This window comes from Chrysochloris asiatica, unplaced genomic scaffold, assembly GCF_000296735.1.
Source record: "Chrysochloris asiatica unplaced genomic scaffold, ChrAsi1.0 scaffold00188, whole genome shotgun sequence".
Lineage (NCBI taxonomy): Eukaryota > Metazoa > Chordata > Mammalia > Afrosoricida > Chrysochloridae > Chrysochloris > Chrysochloris asiatica.
In genome coordinates, this window is record NW_006408706.1 from 2,844,205 (window position 1) to 2,859,633 (window position 15,429).

The 15,429-nt window shown below is 36.7% G+C and overlaps 1 protein-coding gene across 1 annotated transcript in view; it reads left to right on the forward strand.

Moving 5' to 3' along the window:
- ANK2 (ankyrin 2, neuronal) overlaps positions 1–15,429 on the forward strand; it is a 514,556-nt gene that overhangs the window by 250,854 nt on the left and 248,273 nt on the right. Inside the window, exons 3-4 of the mRNA XM_006872258.1 lie at positions 6,906–7,004; positions 10,257–10,355. Coding sequence (XP_006872320.1) covers positions 6,906–7,004; positions 10,257–10,355 — 198 coding nt within the window. The remainder of the gene's footprint in view (positions 1–6,905; positions 7,005–10,256; positions 10,356–15,429) is intronic.

Genomic DNA, 15,429 nt, shown 5'->3' on the forward strand with positions numbered 1-15,429 from the left:
AGGCTGGAAATCTTTACAGGAGCAGAAAGCCTCATCTTTCTCCTGTGGAACAGCTGGTAGTTTTGAACTGCTGACTTTGCAGTTCGCAGCCTGATTTGTAACCACTTCTCTATATTTGTGCCCAAATATAGAAAACCTGCCCAGGTCTACATGCAAATGAGGGGTTTTTGTCTACCTGTCCCCAACTCCCAACATAGCTAGAAATATGTCATGATAACAACAACCAAACATCTTTTGCAAAACGGGGCTCTGGCAAATTACAGTATTACCTGATTTCCTGATTTTCAGAAGTGTAACCTGAGGGGGTCAATTGAAAAATGTTTTCTAGGAGTTAGCTGAGTTGCACTTTTAATGGGATTATTTATCACTGACTATTTTAAATTCAACTAATTTACATGTTATTGTTGTAAAGTGCCATGGAGTTAGTTCCAACTCATAGTAACCCTGTATTGGGGTTCCAAGGAGCAACTAGTGTGAACCTCTGACCTTGCAGTTAGCAGTCCAGAGCTTATCCGACAGCATCACACCAGAACTGCTATTAACATGTTAGCTAGTATTTATAAGATGAAACATGTTCATTTAAAATTTAGTTGATGCTAAATTGCTTTTTCTGATAACATTACACAATATATTCATTTGCATTCTATTTGTGGAAGAGACATCAAACATTAAGCAAAATCTTGTCTTGTATTTGATTGTAAAACATGTTACGTGTTGCCATCAAATTGGGGCTGCTCTCATAATACTGAACACATATTCTACAGCTAGAGTAGATATGTTGTTGTTGTTATGTGCCGTGGAGTCGGTTCCGACTCATAGCGACCCTGTACAGGGTTTCCGAGGAGTAGATATATTCAATAATAAAATAGCAGTCCCAATTTGATTACATTTTAAAAGAAGGCAAAATGAGAATTTATACCATATTTAACTGAAATTTCATCTATTATTCGTACATTTATAATAACTTTTATTTCAATAGTATTAGTATCGTAGAAATGTCGAAGACATATGATATCCTAGACTCAGTTTATATTTTTTATAGAGTTTGGTTTCTGGATAGTTCTCTCATAGAGACATTTTGGCCATATTCTTGTATTTTTTTTTAAATTAAAAAATGTGAAAAGTTATAGTAATTTGTGAAACTGAAGTTAGCTATGTTTTGAATTCATGAAGGGAAAACTCTGTTCAGTAAATTAAAATAAATAATATGGCACTGGGGTCTTTCTCTTGCAATTCATTCACTTATAAATCTATTGGAACTTCATAAAGTTTTAGATTATTTCAGCCCTCTTCCTTTTGAGAATATACTGCTATCTTTGTTAATTGTTTTTAAAAGTTGTTTGTTTGTTTTGTCACTGTTTGTTGAAACATAACATAGGAAGTCTTGTGATCTGACAGTCTGGTCCACAGCAAGTTAAAGTTTGCTGAGATGATGCTATTGAGTGAAAGGGGAAATCTATCCCAAAGGGGAAATTGAGAGGTATATTATAAATCCTTTAGACTTCAGAGAGTTAATCACTCATGTAATTGGAGTGATTTTTACACCCTTTTAAACATCTTAATCCTAAAACCTATTTTGGATCTGTAGAAAGTTATTCAGAATTAATCATTCATACAATTGGAAAGGAATTTTACACCTTTTTAAACATCTTAATTCCCAAATTTTTCTATTTTGAGTCTGTAGAAAGTTGCATTCAGGGCAGCACTGTTGAGATGATTTTCAAGCCAGTCTAGGTCATTAAAAGGATTTATTCACAGTCACCTTGGAAGACAGGCTTGACAAGCTGGTTCCAAAGGTCACAACCTTGAAATCCTTATGATGCATATTTCTATTGTGCACACATGGGGCCACCATGAGCCTGGATTGACTAGAGAGCAATTAACAACACCAATGCTTGACACTATTAAGTGTGTACACAAAATTCCTACAGAGTTATCACAAAAGCCTCTTTACAAAGTTGGACCTGTGGGATAAAGCACTGGACCATAAGGTCAGTTTAAACCACAAGGTCGGCTATTCAAACTCACCAGCCATGCTCCTTGGAAGCCCTACAGAGGGTCGCTGTAAGTAAGAACTGATTCAATGGCACTTACCAACAACAACAACAGAGATAAATAAAAACCAGATCCAGGCTATTGTACACTGGAAATATTTTCCCAGTTACACCTTGAAATAAAACTATTGTCAAACTATCTCAACCCTTGGCATTTAGGTAGTGATATTGCTAGTAAATGACCCTGGGAGAAAGGGGTGGGGGGACCCCCTGATTTATAGTATTTTCTGATTTTTGTAGTACTGATTTTTCTACCATCACAGAATAGGAAGACTTCATGTTGGATAATTTTCAAATTAAGGAACTGGAAGAGGAATCACTGAGAAAAATGTGTCTTTCTCTTCCTCCTCCTTCATCAACCGATTACAACTTGTTAGCTACAGGTTTATTTAACCCGGGTGGGATGGGGGTGGGGGTGGGGGTCTAATCTGTGTGCAGTGGTCAAAGGGCTCCAAGGAACTTACGGTGGGAGAGCATTCTCTATCTTTCCTTAGCTTTCAATTTCAGGTTAATTTTTTTAAAGTTAAATAAACTTTAATATTAGATAAAATAATTTTTGAAAGGTAAAAATGATACAACAGGAAATTTTAAATGGGATTTAAATGATCACTCAAAAGTTGTTCTTTTTTTAAACCCAAGGAGATAAACTGCAGAAGTTTATCTTGGAGAGAAACTTCATAAAGACCAGATTGACTCAAAAACCATATCCAGAGAAATGTCTTTATGTAACCCAGACAACTGCTTTGCCCCTTAGATTAGAGACTTACTGCATTTCATGGCATCAGATTTTAAAGAGAAGAGAATAATTCTTGGGTTTAAGAAGTCCAGTTGTTTGATAGTCAGGTCTCAAGCTCCTGGAAAAAATATCACTAAACCAAATAGATTGATTTCTATATGGATAAAAATCCTGATTTTCAATAAGTGTGTGTGTGTGTATACATATATAGTCTTCTTCCCACACCTATTGTCCTAAGTCTCAGCAACCCTATGGGACAGAGGAGAACTGCTCTCTAGGGTTTCCAAGACTATAAATCTTTACAGAAGCTGACTACGTCATCCTTCTCCCATGGAACACCCAAAGGTTCAAATCGCCAACCTTTCAGGTGGCAGCCTCATGCTTAACCCACAGTACCACCAGGGTTTATATATATACAATATATACAAATACACACACACGCATATTTATATATAAAATGTTGTTGTTATTGTTGTTAAGTGCCAGTGAGTTGGTTCCAACTCATAGGGACTCTGTATAGGGTTTCTGAGGATTGGCTGGTGAGTTTGAACTCCTGACCTTGCTGTTAGAAATCTATTGCTTATCCTACAACACCATAAGAAATCTTTTTCTTTCAAATATATTAAATACATTTACCAAAATAAATTTTATCAAAATATTCCCTCTTGGATTTATTTAGAGTCATTCATTCATCCAATAATATTTATGAGGTGGAGACTCCTGATGTGGAGCTGTAGGTTAAGCAGTGGACTGCTAACCACAAGGTCAGCAGTTCAAACCCACCAGCTGGTCTTTGAAAACCCTATACAGTGTTTCTGTGAGTCAGAACTGACTCGCCGGCACTTAGCAACAACAATAGGCACTTGTATCAGGCATAGGGTCATGATCAAGGATAAGTCGTTGTAATAGATAGTCTAAGGTACTGTAAAAGTCTCAGGTTCTGAATCCTCAGATGGAGACACAGGTGGAAACATAAGTTTGCTAAATGTCACTTTGATAAGCCATGTAGACAATTTCCAATGATTAGAACAGTCTAATGTTACTGAAATACTAATCTTCTCTCCAAAGACATACATGTAATGACTCACTATACAGAATAAAATATTTCTTCCTGTAAATTAGTTCATTAAACCAATTACAAACCATGTAGAACATGTACACTAAAAAGATATCGAGGTGTTAAAGACTCTTAAAACTGTCAGATTAATTATCGCCTACCTATTAATCATGCTACTTTTTCTTGAAAAACAATTTTTATTTGAATTATTTGGAGTTTAATTCAGTTAACATTGTTTACCTACTGGTATAATTGAAGGATCATAAAATTTCATCTTTTCCAAGTTTTTATTATATTGTTGATCCATTTATTAAGTTTTCCAGGAACAAAGATCTAGGAATATTTTTAAAGTATTTTGAGTCATATCAATTTGTGCCAGTAAATAGTAGAAACCATGACATGCCAATAGTACAATCTCTTTAGGTACTCCAAGAATATGTTGTTGAGGAACCAGAACCATTTTACAAAGAGCAGAAACCTATATATTACTTGATCTTTGAATCACATTTGAAAGCCTTGAAGTATTACATGTATAAAGAAAACAATGAAATCCACTGCCATTAAGTCAATTCCAACTTATGTTGTTGTGGTTGTCAGGTGTCCTTGAGTGAGTTCCAATTCAGAGTGACTCTGTGCACAGAAGAATGGAGCACTGCCTAATCCTGAACTATCCTCACAATTGTTGCTATGATAGTGATGCCACATAGGGCTCCTGAGACTGTAAATCTTTATGGGAGCAGAAAATCTTATCTTTCTCTCACTGGGAGGCTGGAGGGTTCAAACAACTGACCTTGTGATTAGCAGCCCAACACCTAACCCACAACACCACTACTTGACATATAGCAATTTGTTTTTATATTTGGTTATCCTACTATGTATGATAAAATCTACTTTTACTTTACACCATTGTCTTAGACTGGATTCTCTAGCGGAGCAAAACCAATGAAGTCTATGTATATACAAATACATAAAGAGATTTTTATTTTTAAGAAATGAATTAGGCTATTGTGGAAGCAGAGAAGTCCTAAATCTGTAAATCAGGTGACAGTATAAAGCCTATGCCTGACTTATGTAGCAGCATAATTGACAACCTCAAAATCCTCAAAATCTGCCAGTTAGGCAGCAGGCTGCTGGCTCAAGTTCCAAAAACCAGAGTTCAGAGGATGATGAAGCAAATGCAGGGTCAAGAGAGAATGTGCTTGGCTAAAATATCCGTGTATATTGTCCACATCCTCAAGGAAACGCCCGCTTTCAACTGATTGCACACATCAGATTGTAAAATGGAGGATGATACATAATATCTGCCATAATATCTGAGAATCATGGCTTAGGCAAGTTGATACATAACCTTAACCATCACAATCAATATAATATATGCTGTTGTTGTTGTTAGTTGCCATTGAGTCAGTTCTGACTCATGATGACCCAGTGTATACAGAGTACAATAGCTCCACAGAGTTTTCAGACTGAACTTTTGGAAACAAGGCTAGACCTGTTTCCATGGTGTCTCTGAGGTGGGCTTGCTTAAATGCCAAGTTTTCAGTTCGTAGTTGAGTACTTAACAGTTTGTGCCACCAAAAGACTTTTATAAAACATGTAAACATCATCTTCTATAAAATGTTAAAAGAGTTTTTTTCAATACTAAGGTTGGTAATTTTTCAGGGATTTAGACAGATGTGAATCAGATGTTACATAACTGTTGTTGTTGTTGAGTGCCATCTAGTTGGTTCATTTTGCTTGGTGCCACCATCAACACTCCTGAAAGCAGCAGTCAAGAAATCAAACAACATATTGCATTAGGCAAATCTGCTGCACGTATCTCTTTAATGTGTTGGTTTGAAGACTAAGGTGCGCCCAACCCATGCCATGGTATTTTCAATAGCCTCATGAACATGTGAATGTTAGATACTGGATAAGGAAAACTGTAGAATAATTGATTCATTTGAGTTATGGTGTTGGACAAGAATATTAAAGGTACCATGGACTTGCAGAAGAACAAACAAATCTGTGTTAGAAGAAGTAGAACCATAATGTTCCCTAGAAGCCAGGATGGCAAGACTTGGTCCCTCATTGTTCGTACATGTTATCAGGTGGGAGCAATTCCTGGAAAAAGGCATCATTGTTGGTAAAGTGGAGGGTCAAAAAAAATTTTTTTATGGTAAATTTTTAGACATTTACTCAAATTTAGTTGACATAGTTCAAAATGTATTTTAAGTATAGAGTTCTCATTACAGAATTGTAGTACATTAGAAATTGTCCTATGGCTTTTGATCACTTTTTATGAAAAGCATATTCATACTCCCATTTGTTAAAAGTAAAAGCTTTATTTCACTGGAATACTAACCACAAGGTCAGTGGTTTGAGCCCACCAGCTACTCAGCTGGAGAAAGATGAGAGTTTCTGTTCCAGTAAAGATTTACATTCCTTGGAAACTATATGCAGGGTAAATAGTTGAAACTGATTCAATTGCACTTAACAACAATACCACGTTTAAGAAAGGAACCCCAGTGATGAAAATGGTTTGTGAGTGGGAGAAAAGCCCAGTAATCTGCTTCCATAAAGTTTATAGTGAAGAAAACTCTATAGACCAGTCTACTCTTACAAACGAAAAACAAGCAGTCAAAATAGACGTCATGACATAAGATAAAAACAACATGTTTCAGAATTTTATTTCTGGTCAGCATAATAAATGATCTGGACTTTTCTCAATAGAAATGTAATTAAATATGTGTTAATTTTTTTAAAGAATAATAAAATGAAGTGGCCAGATCCACATTTCAAATGGAAAAAAAATTTTTTTTTTACCTCTATGAATCATCGGTACCGACTCGATGGCACCTAACAACAACAACAAAAACAACATGAATCAAAAACACCCTGAAAAATAGTCTATCTGTGTTTAAAGGTTTCAAGCTATTACAAAAATAAAGAAAACAGATGAATATATACAGAGTATATATATATGTAGAGTGCTATGTGTTCTTGGGATTGTATACTTGCAAACTGTCTTCTGTCATCATGAGCCCAATGCTGAGGCCTTCTTTGCTTTTCCTTACAGAATGGGCTCAACGCTCTCCATCTGGCTGCCAAGGAGGGTCATGTGGGGCTGGTTCAGGAGCTGTTGGGAAGAGGGTCCTCTGTGGATTCTGCTACTAAGGTAATGTTCATGCTGGCAGAACATTTTGTCTTAGAGGGGGAAAAATGATTTGAAGCTGCTTTTCCCTGATTGTACTAGAGATTCACTAAACACCAAGATTCTGAACCACACAGAACTAAAAATGAAACCCTATGTGTGAAACTTTGAATTGTTTCTCTTTGGGAATATATGAGTCATAATAGTCATCAAAGAGGTTCAGATTTTAAAATTTATAAAGTTAATGTCTAAGGTTTCATTTTAATCCCTTGATTCACATAGTTGTTAAGTGCTATCGAGTCTGTTTTGACTCAGAGTGGCATGGTATAGGGTTTCCAAGGAGCAGCTGGTGGGTTTGAACTGCTGACCTGTGGTTTGCAGTCTAGTGCTGATCCTACAGCACCACACCAGTAATCCTTCATTCACATAGAGGACTAGATTTAAAAATCCTCTAAAAACAATAATACCTGTTTTTCCTAAGGTAAACTCATTTTTAAAATAAGTTAATGTAGGACACTTCTCAATAAAAATTAACAAGTAATTTTGACACTTCAATTAAATTAATATGGCTTTAGATGTAGTCATTTGACTTGGTAGAGAATATACCAAATCCTTTCTAGCCAAAAGAAAGTGAGATTTAGATTCATGGATTGAATTATTAGAGTAAAATTAGATTTTGTCACTGTAATACGTTTATAAAGGGATTGGAGTGATTTTTAAATAACATATATATAAGATACATGATACACTAGAAATTGTTTCCTTGTTGATGCTGCTTTAACTAAAATATATTTGAACATTGTCTTTGCAAATTATTTTTAGAAACAACGGGCATTAAAATATAATTGGTGGTGACAAATTTTTGTCTATTGAATATGAAATGTTTATTTGGAAAATAAAACAAAACAGTAGCCAATAAGAACCAAGCCTGCTGCCCAAGGCTGTTGTTTTTCAGTGCCATCAAATAAGTTCCGACCCATAGCGACCCTGTATAGGGTTTCCAAGGAACTACTGGTGAGCTTGAACCATTGACCTTATAGTTCAAAGGGTTTTGTAGTCTGGCGCATTAACCCACAGCACCACACCACGACTTCAATAAGGTTGGAGCATGATAATACGACTGAGAGCCCTATGAACAGTGTGATTAAGTATTCACACTTCTGTCTGGGGCATTAGTCTACTGAGGCTACAGAAGAGCCCTATAATAAATTAGGAATGCTTTCAGTTAGTTTAGATTTCCAGCACTTCAGACATAACTGGCAAATTGTAGATTGGTGCTGTTCACAGTATTATTGCTGTTGTTAAGTGTCATCATATCAGTTCCACTCATAGCAACCCTGTATTAGGGTTTCTAAGGAACAGCTGGTGGGTTTGAACTGCCGACGTTGTGGTTCGCAGTCCAGTACTTAACACCAGAGCCATACAAGCACTCTGTTCACAGTGTAGTCCACAGCAATTTTATTGGAAATTCTTAAACAATAAACAAAGAAAAAAATTCTGTCAATTCCAAAGAAGTTAAAAATGTAAGATTGTCATAGGCAATAAATTCCTTGCTTGGAACATAGAGAGAATAAAGTTTTTTTTTTGTTTTTTTGTTTTTTTTAATTAAAGCTTTTCTGGGCCATAACAAATGAATGGTGAACAGATATTTAAAAGATACTGGTTTGAACATTTATTGAATTCTTTTTTGTTTAAAACTGTATTTTGTCATTATTTTCTTTTTTCCTTTCCTTGAAAGTATGTTAATATTTTAAAATGTAGTGATCCAGAAATAAAATTATTCTACATAAAGTACCTAATTCAAAGATGAAGCAACTAAGTTGTCAAAATAATTAGCAGGTCCCAGGATCTGTTGTGATGTGATGACTAAATAAGAGTTAGAGTCTATAAGTTTAAAAATTTTGTCATTTATTTTAGTCACCACTCAAATATCTTTTACTTTCTTGGTCAATATTTTCTTTTCATGAAAATTTTAGATTTTATTTCATTTGTGATTAGTTTTGTGGATGCTAAATTTTGATGTGATCAATGTTAAAACCATTGCTAACCTTGTGATTGATTTAGTTTCCTTTTTCATTCAAAATATTTGAGCAACAGCCACAAGCAGATAGGAACATAACCATTCAAAATCTGTTTCTTTGCAAGGTGAAGTAATCTCAGTGGCTCACTGAACCTTTTTGTTGTCAATTTCTCCATGTGGCAGGATTCTTTAGTGGTTAATTAAATGCCATAAAGGGTGATATTTTCTCTTTTTCTTTCTTTAAGGGGGAAAGATGAGATCGTTTTGATAAAGATATACAGTCTTGGTAACTGCCTTAGGCTGGGTTCCCCAGAGAAACCAAACCAGTGAAGCTTACATATGTATATATAAAGAGAGGTTTAGGAGCGTGAACAATAACAACAAGGAGCGTGATAGCTCTGTAGGATAAATATACTGGACTTCAAACCTCAATGTTTCCAGTTCAAGTTCACCAGCTGCAACTCAGGAGAAAAGTGAGACTTTCTGTTCCTGCAAAGTTTACAGCCTTAGAAACCATATACAGAGTGACTATGAGTCAGAATCAACTCAACAACACTAAACAACAACAAAGAGAGGCTTGTACAGCTCACACAATTGTAGAGGTGGGCAAGTCCCAAGTCCATGGGTAAGATGCTAGGCTGGGGTGTCTAATTCACGTAGTTGCAGGGCTGATGAACCAAGATTTTTTTAGATCAGAAGGCAGGCAAACAGGCAGGTCCAGCAGGTAGGAAAGCCAGCTGCTGATGACTCCCAGGATTGGCACATAATAATAGAGCAGGCCACTGGCTCAAGTCCAAAGAATTGGAGATTGTAGGATGAGCCAGATACAAGATCCAGACCTAGCACAGAGTGAGCAAGCTTTGCCTGGGTAGGAAGCTCTCCTATAATTGACTGGCTGCTCATAGTAGACCTCATCATAGAGATGTTTACGTTATATTAGTTCTCAACATGGGGTAACTACATCTCAAATGCCAAACCACTGAGAATCCTAGCCCAGCTAAGTTGACACAAAATCTTAACTGTCACAGAAACACTATGGAGCAGTTCTACTCTGTTCTACAAGGTTGATCTTGGAATTGCTCCGCAGCAGGTTTTGTTCTCAACCTATACAAAGTTTTCTGAAGGATATGAAAAGATGATATTATACTGTCATTCCAAGCTTGACTATAATCCATAGATTTGAAGGTGGCTACATATTTTGATTTCTGAAAAATTCAGTAACCTCTAACACTTTCTATTTTGTTTTTCCAAAACAGAAGGGAAATACTGCTCTTCACATTGCATCTTTGGCTGGACAAGCAGAAGTCGTCAAAGTTCTTGTTAAGGAAGGAGCCAATATTAATGCCCAGTCTCAGGTATTCTCAGATTGTCTCCAATGTAAATGGGTATCAATTAATAAAATAATAATTTGTAATATTGATTTAATGGATTTAGCTTGTTAGACAGATACCTTTTTTATAAATGCTTTCTTTCTTTAATTCATTCCATGAATTTTTTTTTTTTTTTTGGCATGTCATAATCTCCCTGTTTAACTGATTCTTGCATCAGTCTATCAGTGATTTTAAGTATATATTTAAAACACTATAAAGTGAAGTTGATTTATTTTTGCAGAATGTTAGTGGCATTTGTGAATATGAATTATTCATGCAAGTTCCTTGTCACTCTAAAAAAAAATTCTCTCCCAAATTTCAAATATTCTCAAAATATTATTACTATTCTGGTAGGAAACCTGCTATAAAGGGGGAATCACACTGCTTTGGTTACCTCATACCCCAAATGTGGGCTTTTCAAATCTGCCAAGGAAAATATGCTAATCCAAACCTACACCCTTATGATGCACATAATAACAAATAGGAAATACATGTTCTTAAAACTAAATTAGGATTTATTTTAAAAGGATAATTTTTTAATCCAAATATGCCATACTATGAACTTTCTTTCTTTCTTTCTTTTTTTTTTTTTCTGGTGACCAAAGGGAGAAAACACCATTTTGCCCAAAGCTTTATTCTTAATTTTTATGAGGATGCTTCACAAAGTTCATGGAGAAATGGAATTAAAATATAATAGAAAATTTCCATGAAATTTTTGAAGCCCTTTTGCATTGTCTTAATTTCCAAGTAATGTCCTAAAAAATATCCCAGAAGAGGGTGTTTTTGAAGAGCAGAAATTTATTTACCTCTGGTAGCGTAGTGGTTATGAATCGGGCTGTGAACCTTTAAGGTCAGCGGTTTGAAACTACCAGCCGCTCTGCGGGAGAAAGATGAGGCTTTCTACTCCCGTAAAGATTTACACCCTCGGAAACCCTGTACAGGGTCGCTATGGGTCGGAACCGACTCGACGGCACTTAACAACAACAACAACAAAGGCTAGATATGGAGTCCTGGTGTGGTGCTGTAGGATAAGCACTGGACCATAAGGTCAGTGGTTCAAGCTAACCAGCCACTTCTTAGAAACCCTATACAGGGTCTCTATAAGTCGGCATCAACTCAATGCCATCTAACAACAATAGCAAAGGCTATATATGGATTCCTGGTATGATGCTGTGGGATAAAACAGTGGACCATCAGGTCAGTTTGAACCACAAGGTTGATGGTTCAAACTCACTAGCCGCTCCTTGGAAGCCCTGTCCAGGGGGCTTTATGAGTCGGAATAACTTGAAGGCACATAACCACAAAGGATGATAAGCACTTGATCTCAAGCTTGATTTGAACCACCAACCTTACAGTTCAAACTCACCAGTTGCTTCGTGGAAACCCTATACAGGGCTGCTATGAGTCAGAACAGGGAGCTCTGGTAGCATATTGGTTACAAGTTGGGCTGCTAACATCAAGGTCAGCAGTTCAAAATATCTGCTGTTCCGTTAGAGAAACATGAGACTTTCTGCTCCTGTAAAGATTTACAGCCTCAGAAACACCATGCAGGCTCACTGTGAGTCAAAACCTACTCCACATCACACCACCACCACCACCACCACCACAAGTCAGAATAGACTCAAGGGCACTTAACTACAATAAAGCTTAGAATTCTGATTCAAATTTTCTTTGTTGCCTACTGAGGAAGATCCTTCCTTATCTCCTTCAGCTTCTGGTTGTCCTGGGCATTTCTTAACATTCTTTGGGTTGTAAATAGATTCTTTTCTGCTAGCTTTCCCCCTTTGTGTGATTCTCTACACAGAAGTGATTAGTGATTATGTTTAGGACACACCTTACTTCAGTATGACTTGTTTAAATTAACTTGACTATATCTACAAGGACAACACCTGGTTTTTCCAAACAAGGTCATATTCACCAGTGCAGAGATCAGTACTTCAACATACCTTTGTTTTTGTGTGTGTGTGTGGGGGGGGGAGGGGGCAGACACAACACAATTCAATCCATTATGCACTACCCTTTGCCCAACCACTTCCCTAACTGACACACTTCTCACATGTAAAATGCATATACTCCATCCCAGAGTCCTGTAGCACTCTAGGATAAGCACTGGACTACAAGGCCAGTGTGAACTGCAAGTATGATGGTTCAAACCCACCAGCTGCTCTTCAGAAATCCTACACCGGGTTGCTAGAGTCAGAACCAACTCAAAGGTCCTTAACAACAACAACAGACTTCATCCCCATCAATTGCCATCTAGTCGATTCTGACTCTTAAAGACCCTATAGGACAGAATAGAAGGATCCCATTTTTAGAAGCCAACTACCACATCTTTCTTCCTTGGAGTGGTTGGTGGATTTCAGCCACTGACCTTTCAGTTAGCAATCAAGCTCTTAATCATTGCCTCATCAGGGCACCTTTACCCCATCCCAGCATCTCCTAAATTCTTAATCCACTCTAGACTCCATTCTAAATTTAAAATCTCCTCTTCTGAATTGACTACATCAAGTATGGGTGAAATTCTGGGTGTGTTCTATCTGGAGCAATATCCCTTTCTATCAGTAGACCTGTGAAACCTAGAGTATAAGTTATCTGCTTCCTAAAGACAATGGTGGTAAAAGAATAGGGCAGACAGTCCTATTCCAAAAGGGAGAAATTGGAGGGGAATAAATGTGGCACTGTGGGTTAATGTACCAGACTGCAAAGCCGTTTGAACTGCAAGGTCAGCAGTTTAAGCTCACCAGCTACACCTCGGAAACCCTATACAGGGTCGCTATGGGTCAGAACTGACTTGACAGCATTTAACAACAACAACATGGGGTCATAGGTACCAAACAAGTCTATAACTTAGTGGGAAAATCTCATTAGATTTCAAAACATGTAGATAATTCTCCTTTATCTGGGTACATCTGGGTTATGACTTTGCCCCTGGATCTGGATGAATACCCTGCCCTTTGGATTTTGGTTAGAAGTCCCTCAGATTTGGGCAGTAGCTAACAAGACATTTGATTGCTAAGAAGCAGTTTCTCTACTTTGAAGGGAAATTCCCATATACATTAGTGCTGTTGATATCTGTGAAAACAGCTTTGTTACTTTTCTCAAATTGTCAAATTGATCATACCGATGTCATAAAAATTGACAGATGGCAAATGTCTTGAGGTAAATGTTTGTTGAAAGCTATGATATCAGTTGTTGTTGTTATGTGCCATGGAGTCAGTTCTGACTCATAGAGACCCTGTACAGGGTTTCCAAGGCTATAAATCTTTACGGGAGCAGAACGCCTCATCTTTCTCCTGCAGAACAGCTGGTAGTTCGAAACGATATCAGTAGTTATTAGAAATTTATATGTTTTAGAAATTTTTCAAGGAGAACAAGCCAAAATGTTTAAGTGATTTGTTTTGAGTCAATGTACTTTTTCTCTGTACTTAGGCCAGATTATAAAAGCTCTTAAAATAATCTGTTTATATTGGATATAATTAATTTAATTTGCTATTTATATTGGGAGGAATTCTGATGAACTGCATAAACTGGCATTTACATTGTAAGAACATTTTAGAATTAGAAATATTAATAATTAATATTTAGGACTTTTTCTAAGTATTGAAGTCACTTGATATAGTCTCTACCATTATTTGCTGTTTTGAATTTAAGCAGCCATCATTGCCAATTGGCAAAAGTTGATATCACTTACAGTATTTTTTAATTTAGTGATTGAACTTATCATAAAATTGTGACATGAATTTACTTAAAACACATTGGTTATTTTGTCACAGATGTCAGGAAATTTCAAATTACATGGTTTTAGGACATTGAGGATTGCTATATGTCTTTCTTAATATATGATTCTCATCAGTCCTGTCTTATTTAAAACAAACATTTCTTTATTGTGATGACATTGGACATCATGATGGTTGGAAAGTCACTTCCTTTTGGGATCCAGAAAATGATTAGAGATGCAGAATATGTCTGTCTTTATAAGAACTTTGATAGCTGCATAGTACTATACTTCTGACTGATTTCTGAGTTATTTGGAAATGAGCAGTAGAGTTACTGTTAAATTCAGAAGGTAAGTTCTCTGAAAAAGATCCAAAGAATAAATATTCAGGTTGTGGAGATTTACACACCTTATGTATTTTCTGCGTGTTCTACACAAACTATGACATCCACGTGAGGCTTACCTTCAGATAACATGGTTCCATGAAGACTTCCAAAGCACCAAAAAGATAAGCATTTTAAATGAAATTTTAATATTGGTAAAATAGTAATTTTGTTGTTAAGTACTTTTGAGTCAGTTCCAACTAGGATTTCGAAGGAGTGGCCGATAGATTTGAACTACCGACCCTGAGGTTAGCAGTCCAGCGCTTATCATACATCACCACACCAGAACTTCAAAACCGTAATTAGCAAATGTTTATTGTAGTTTCTATGTTTAGCAGTGACATTAGTATAACAAAACACCCATTGCTATTGGGTCATTTCCAACTCATAATGACATTGTAGGATAGATGATGTTTATTGTTAGGAGTCTTTATGTAAAATAAACACTAGACTGCAAGGTCAGTTTGAACTGCAAGGTTGGAGGTTCAAACCCACTAGCCACTCCTTGAAAACCCTCTACAGGGTTGCTAAGAGTCGGAACTGATTCTACTACACTTGGCAACAGCAACAACAGGGTAGAGTAGAGCTGCCACATAGAATTTCTAAGGTTGTCATGTTTACAGAAGCCTACTCGGAAACCCTGTACAGGGTCGCTATGGGTCGGAACCGACTCAACGGCACTTAACAACAACAACAACTGCTGCTTCTATGCCCCTATATTCCACAGAGCTGCTGGTGTGTTGGAACTACCTACCTGATGCTAGTAGCCAAGTCCTCAACCTGTGTCACCAGGACTCCATAGTGTCATGTTGTCCACGAACCCAGTTCTTGGTAGGATTTTGAATATTGTTCCTCACTTATACCTCCCCAACTTAGTTCTTTGGTTTTCCTAGATTCAATGGTATGGAAATCTTATGAAGATCTTGTTGTTAGGTGCCATCGAGTCGGTATGACTCATAGC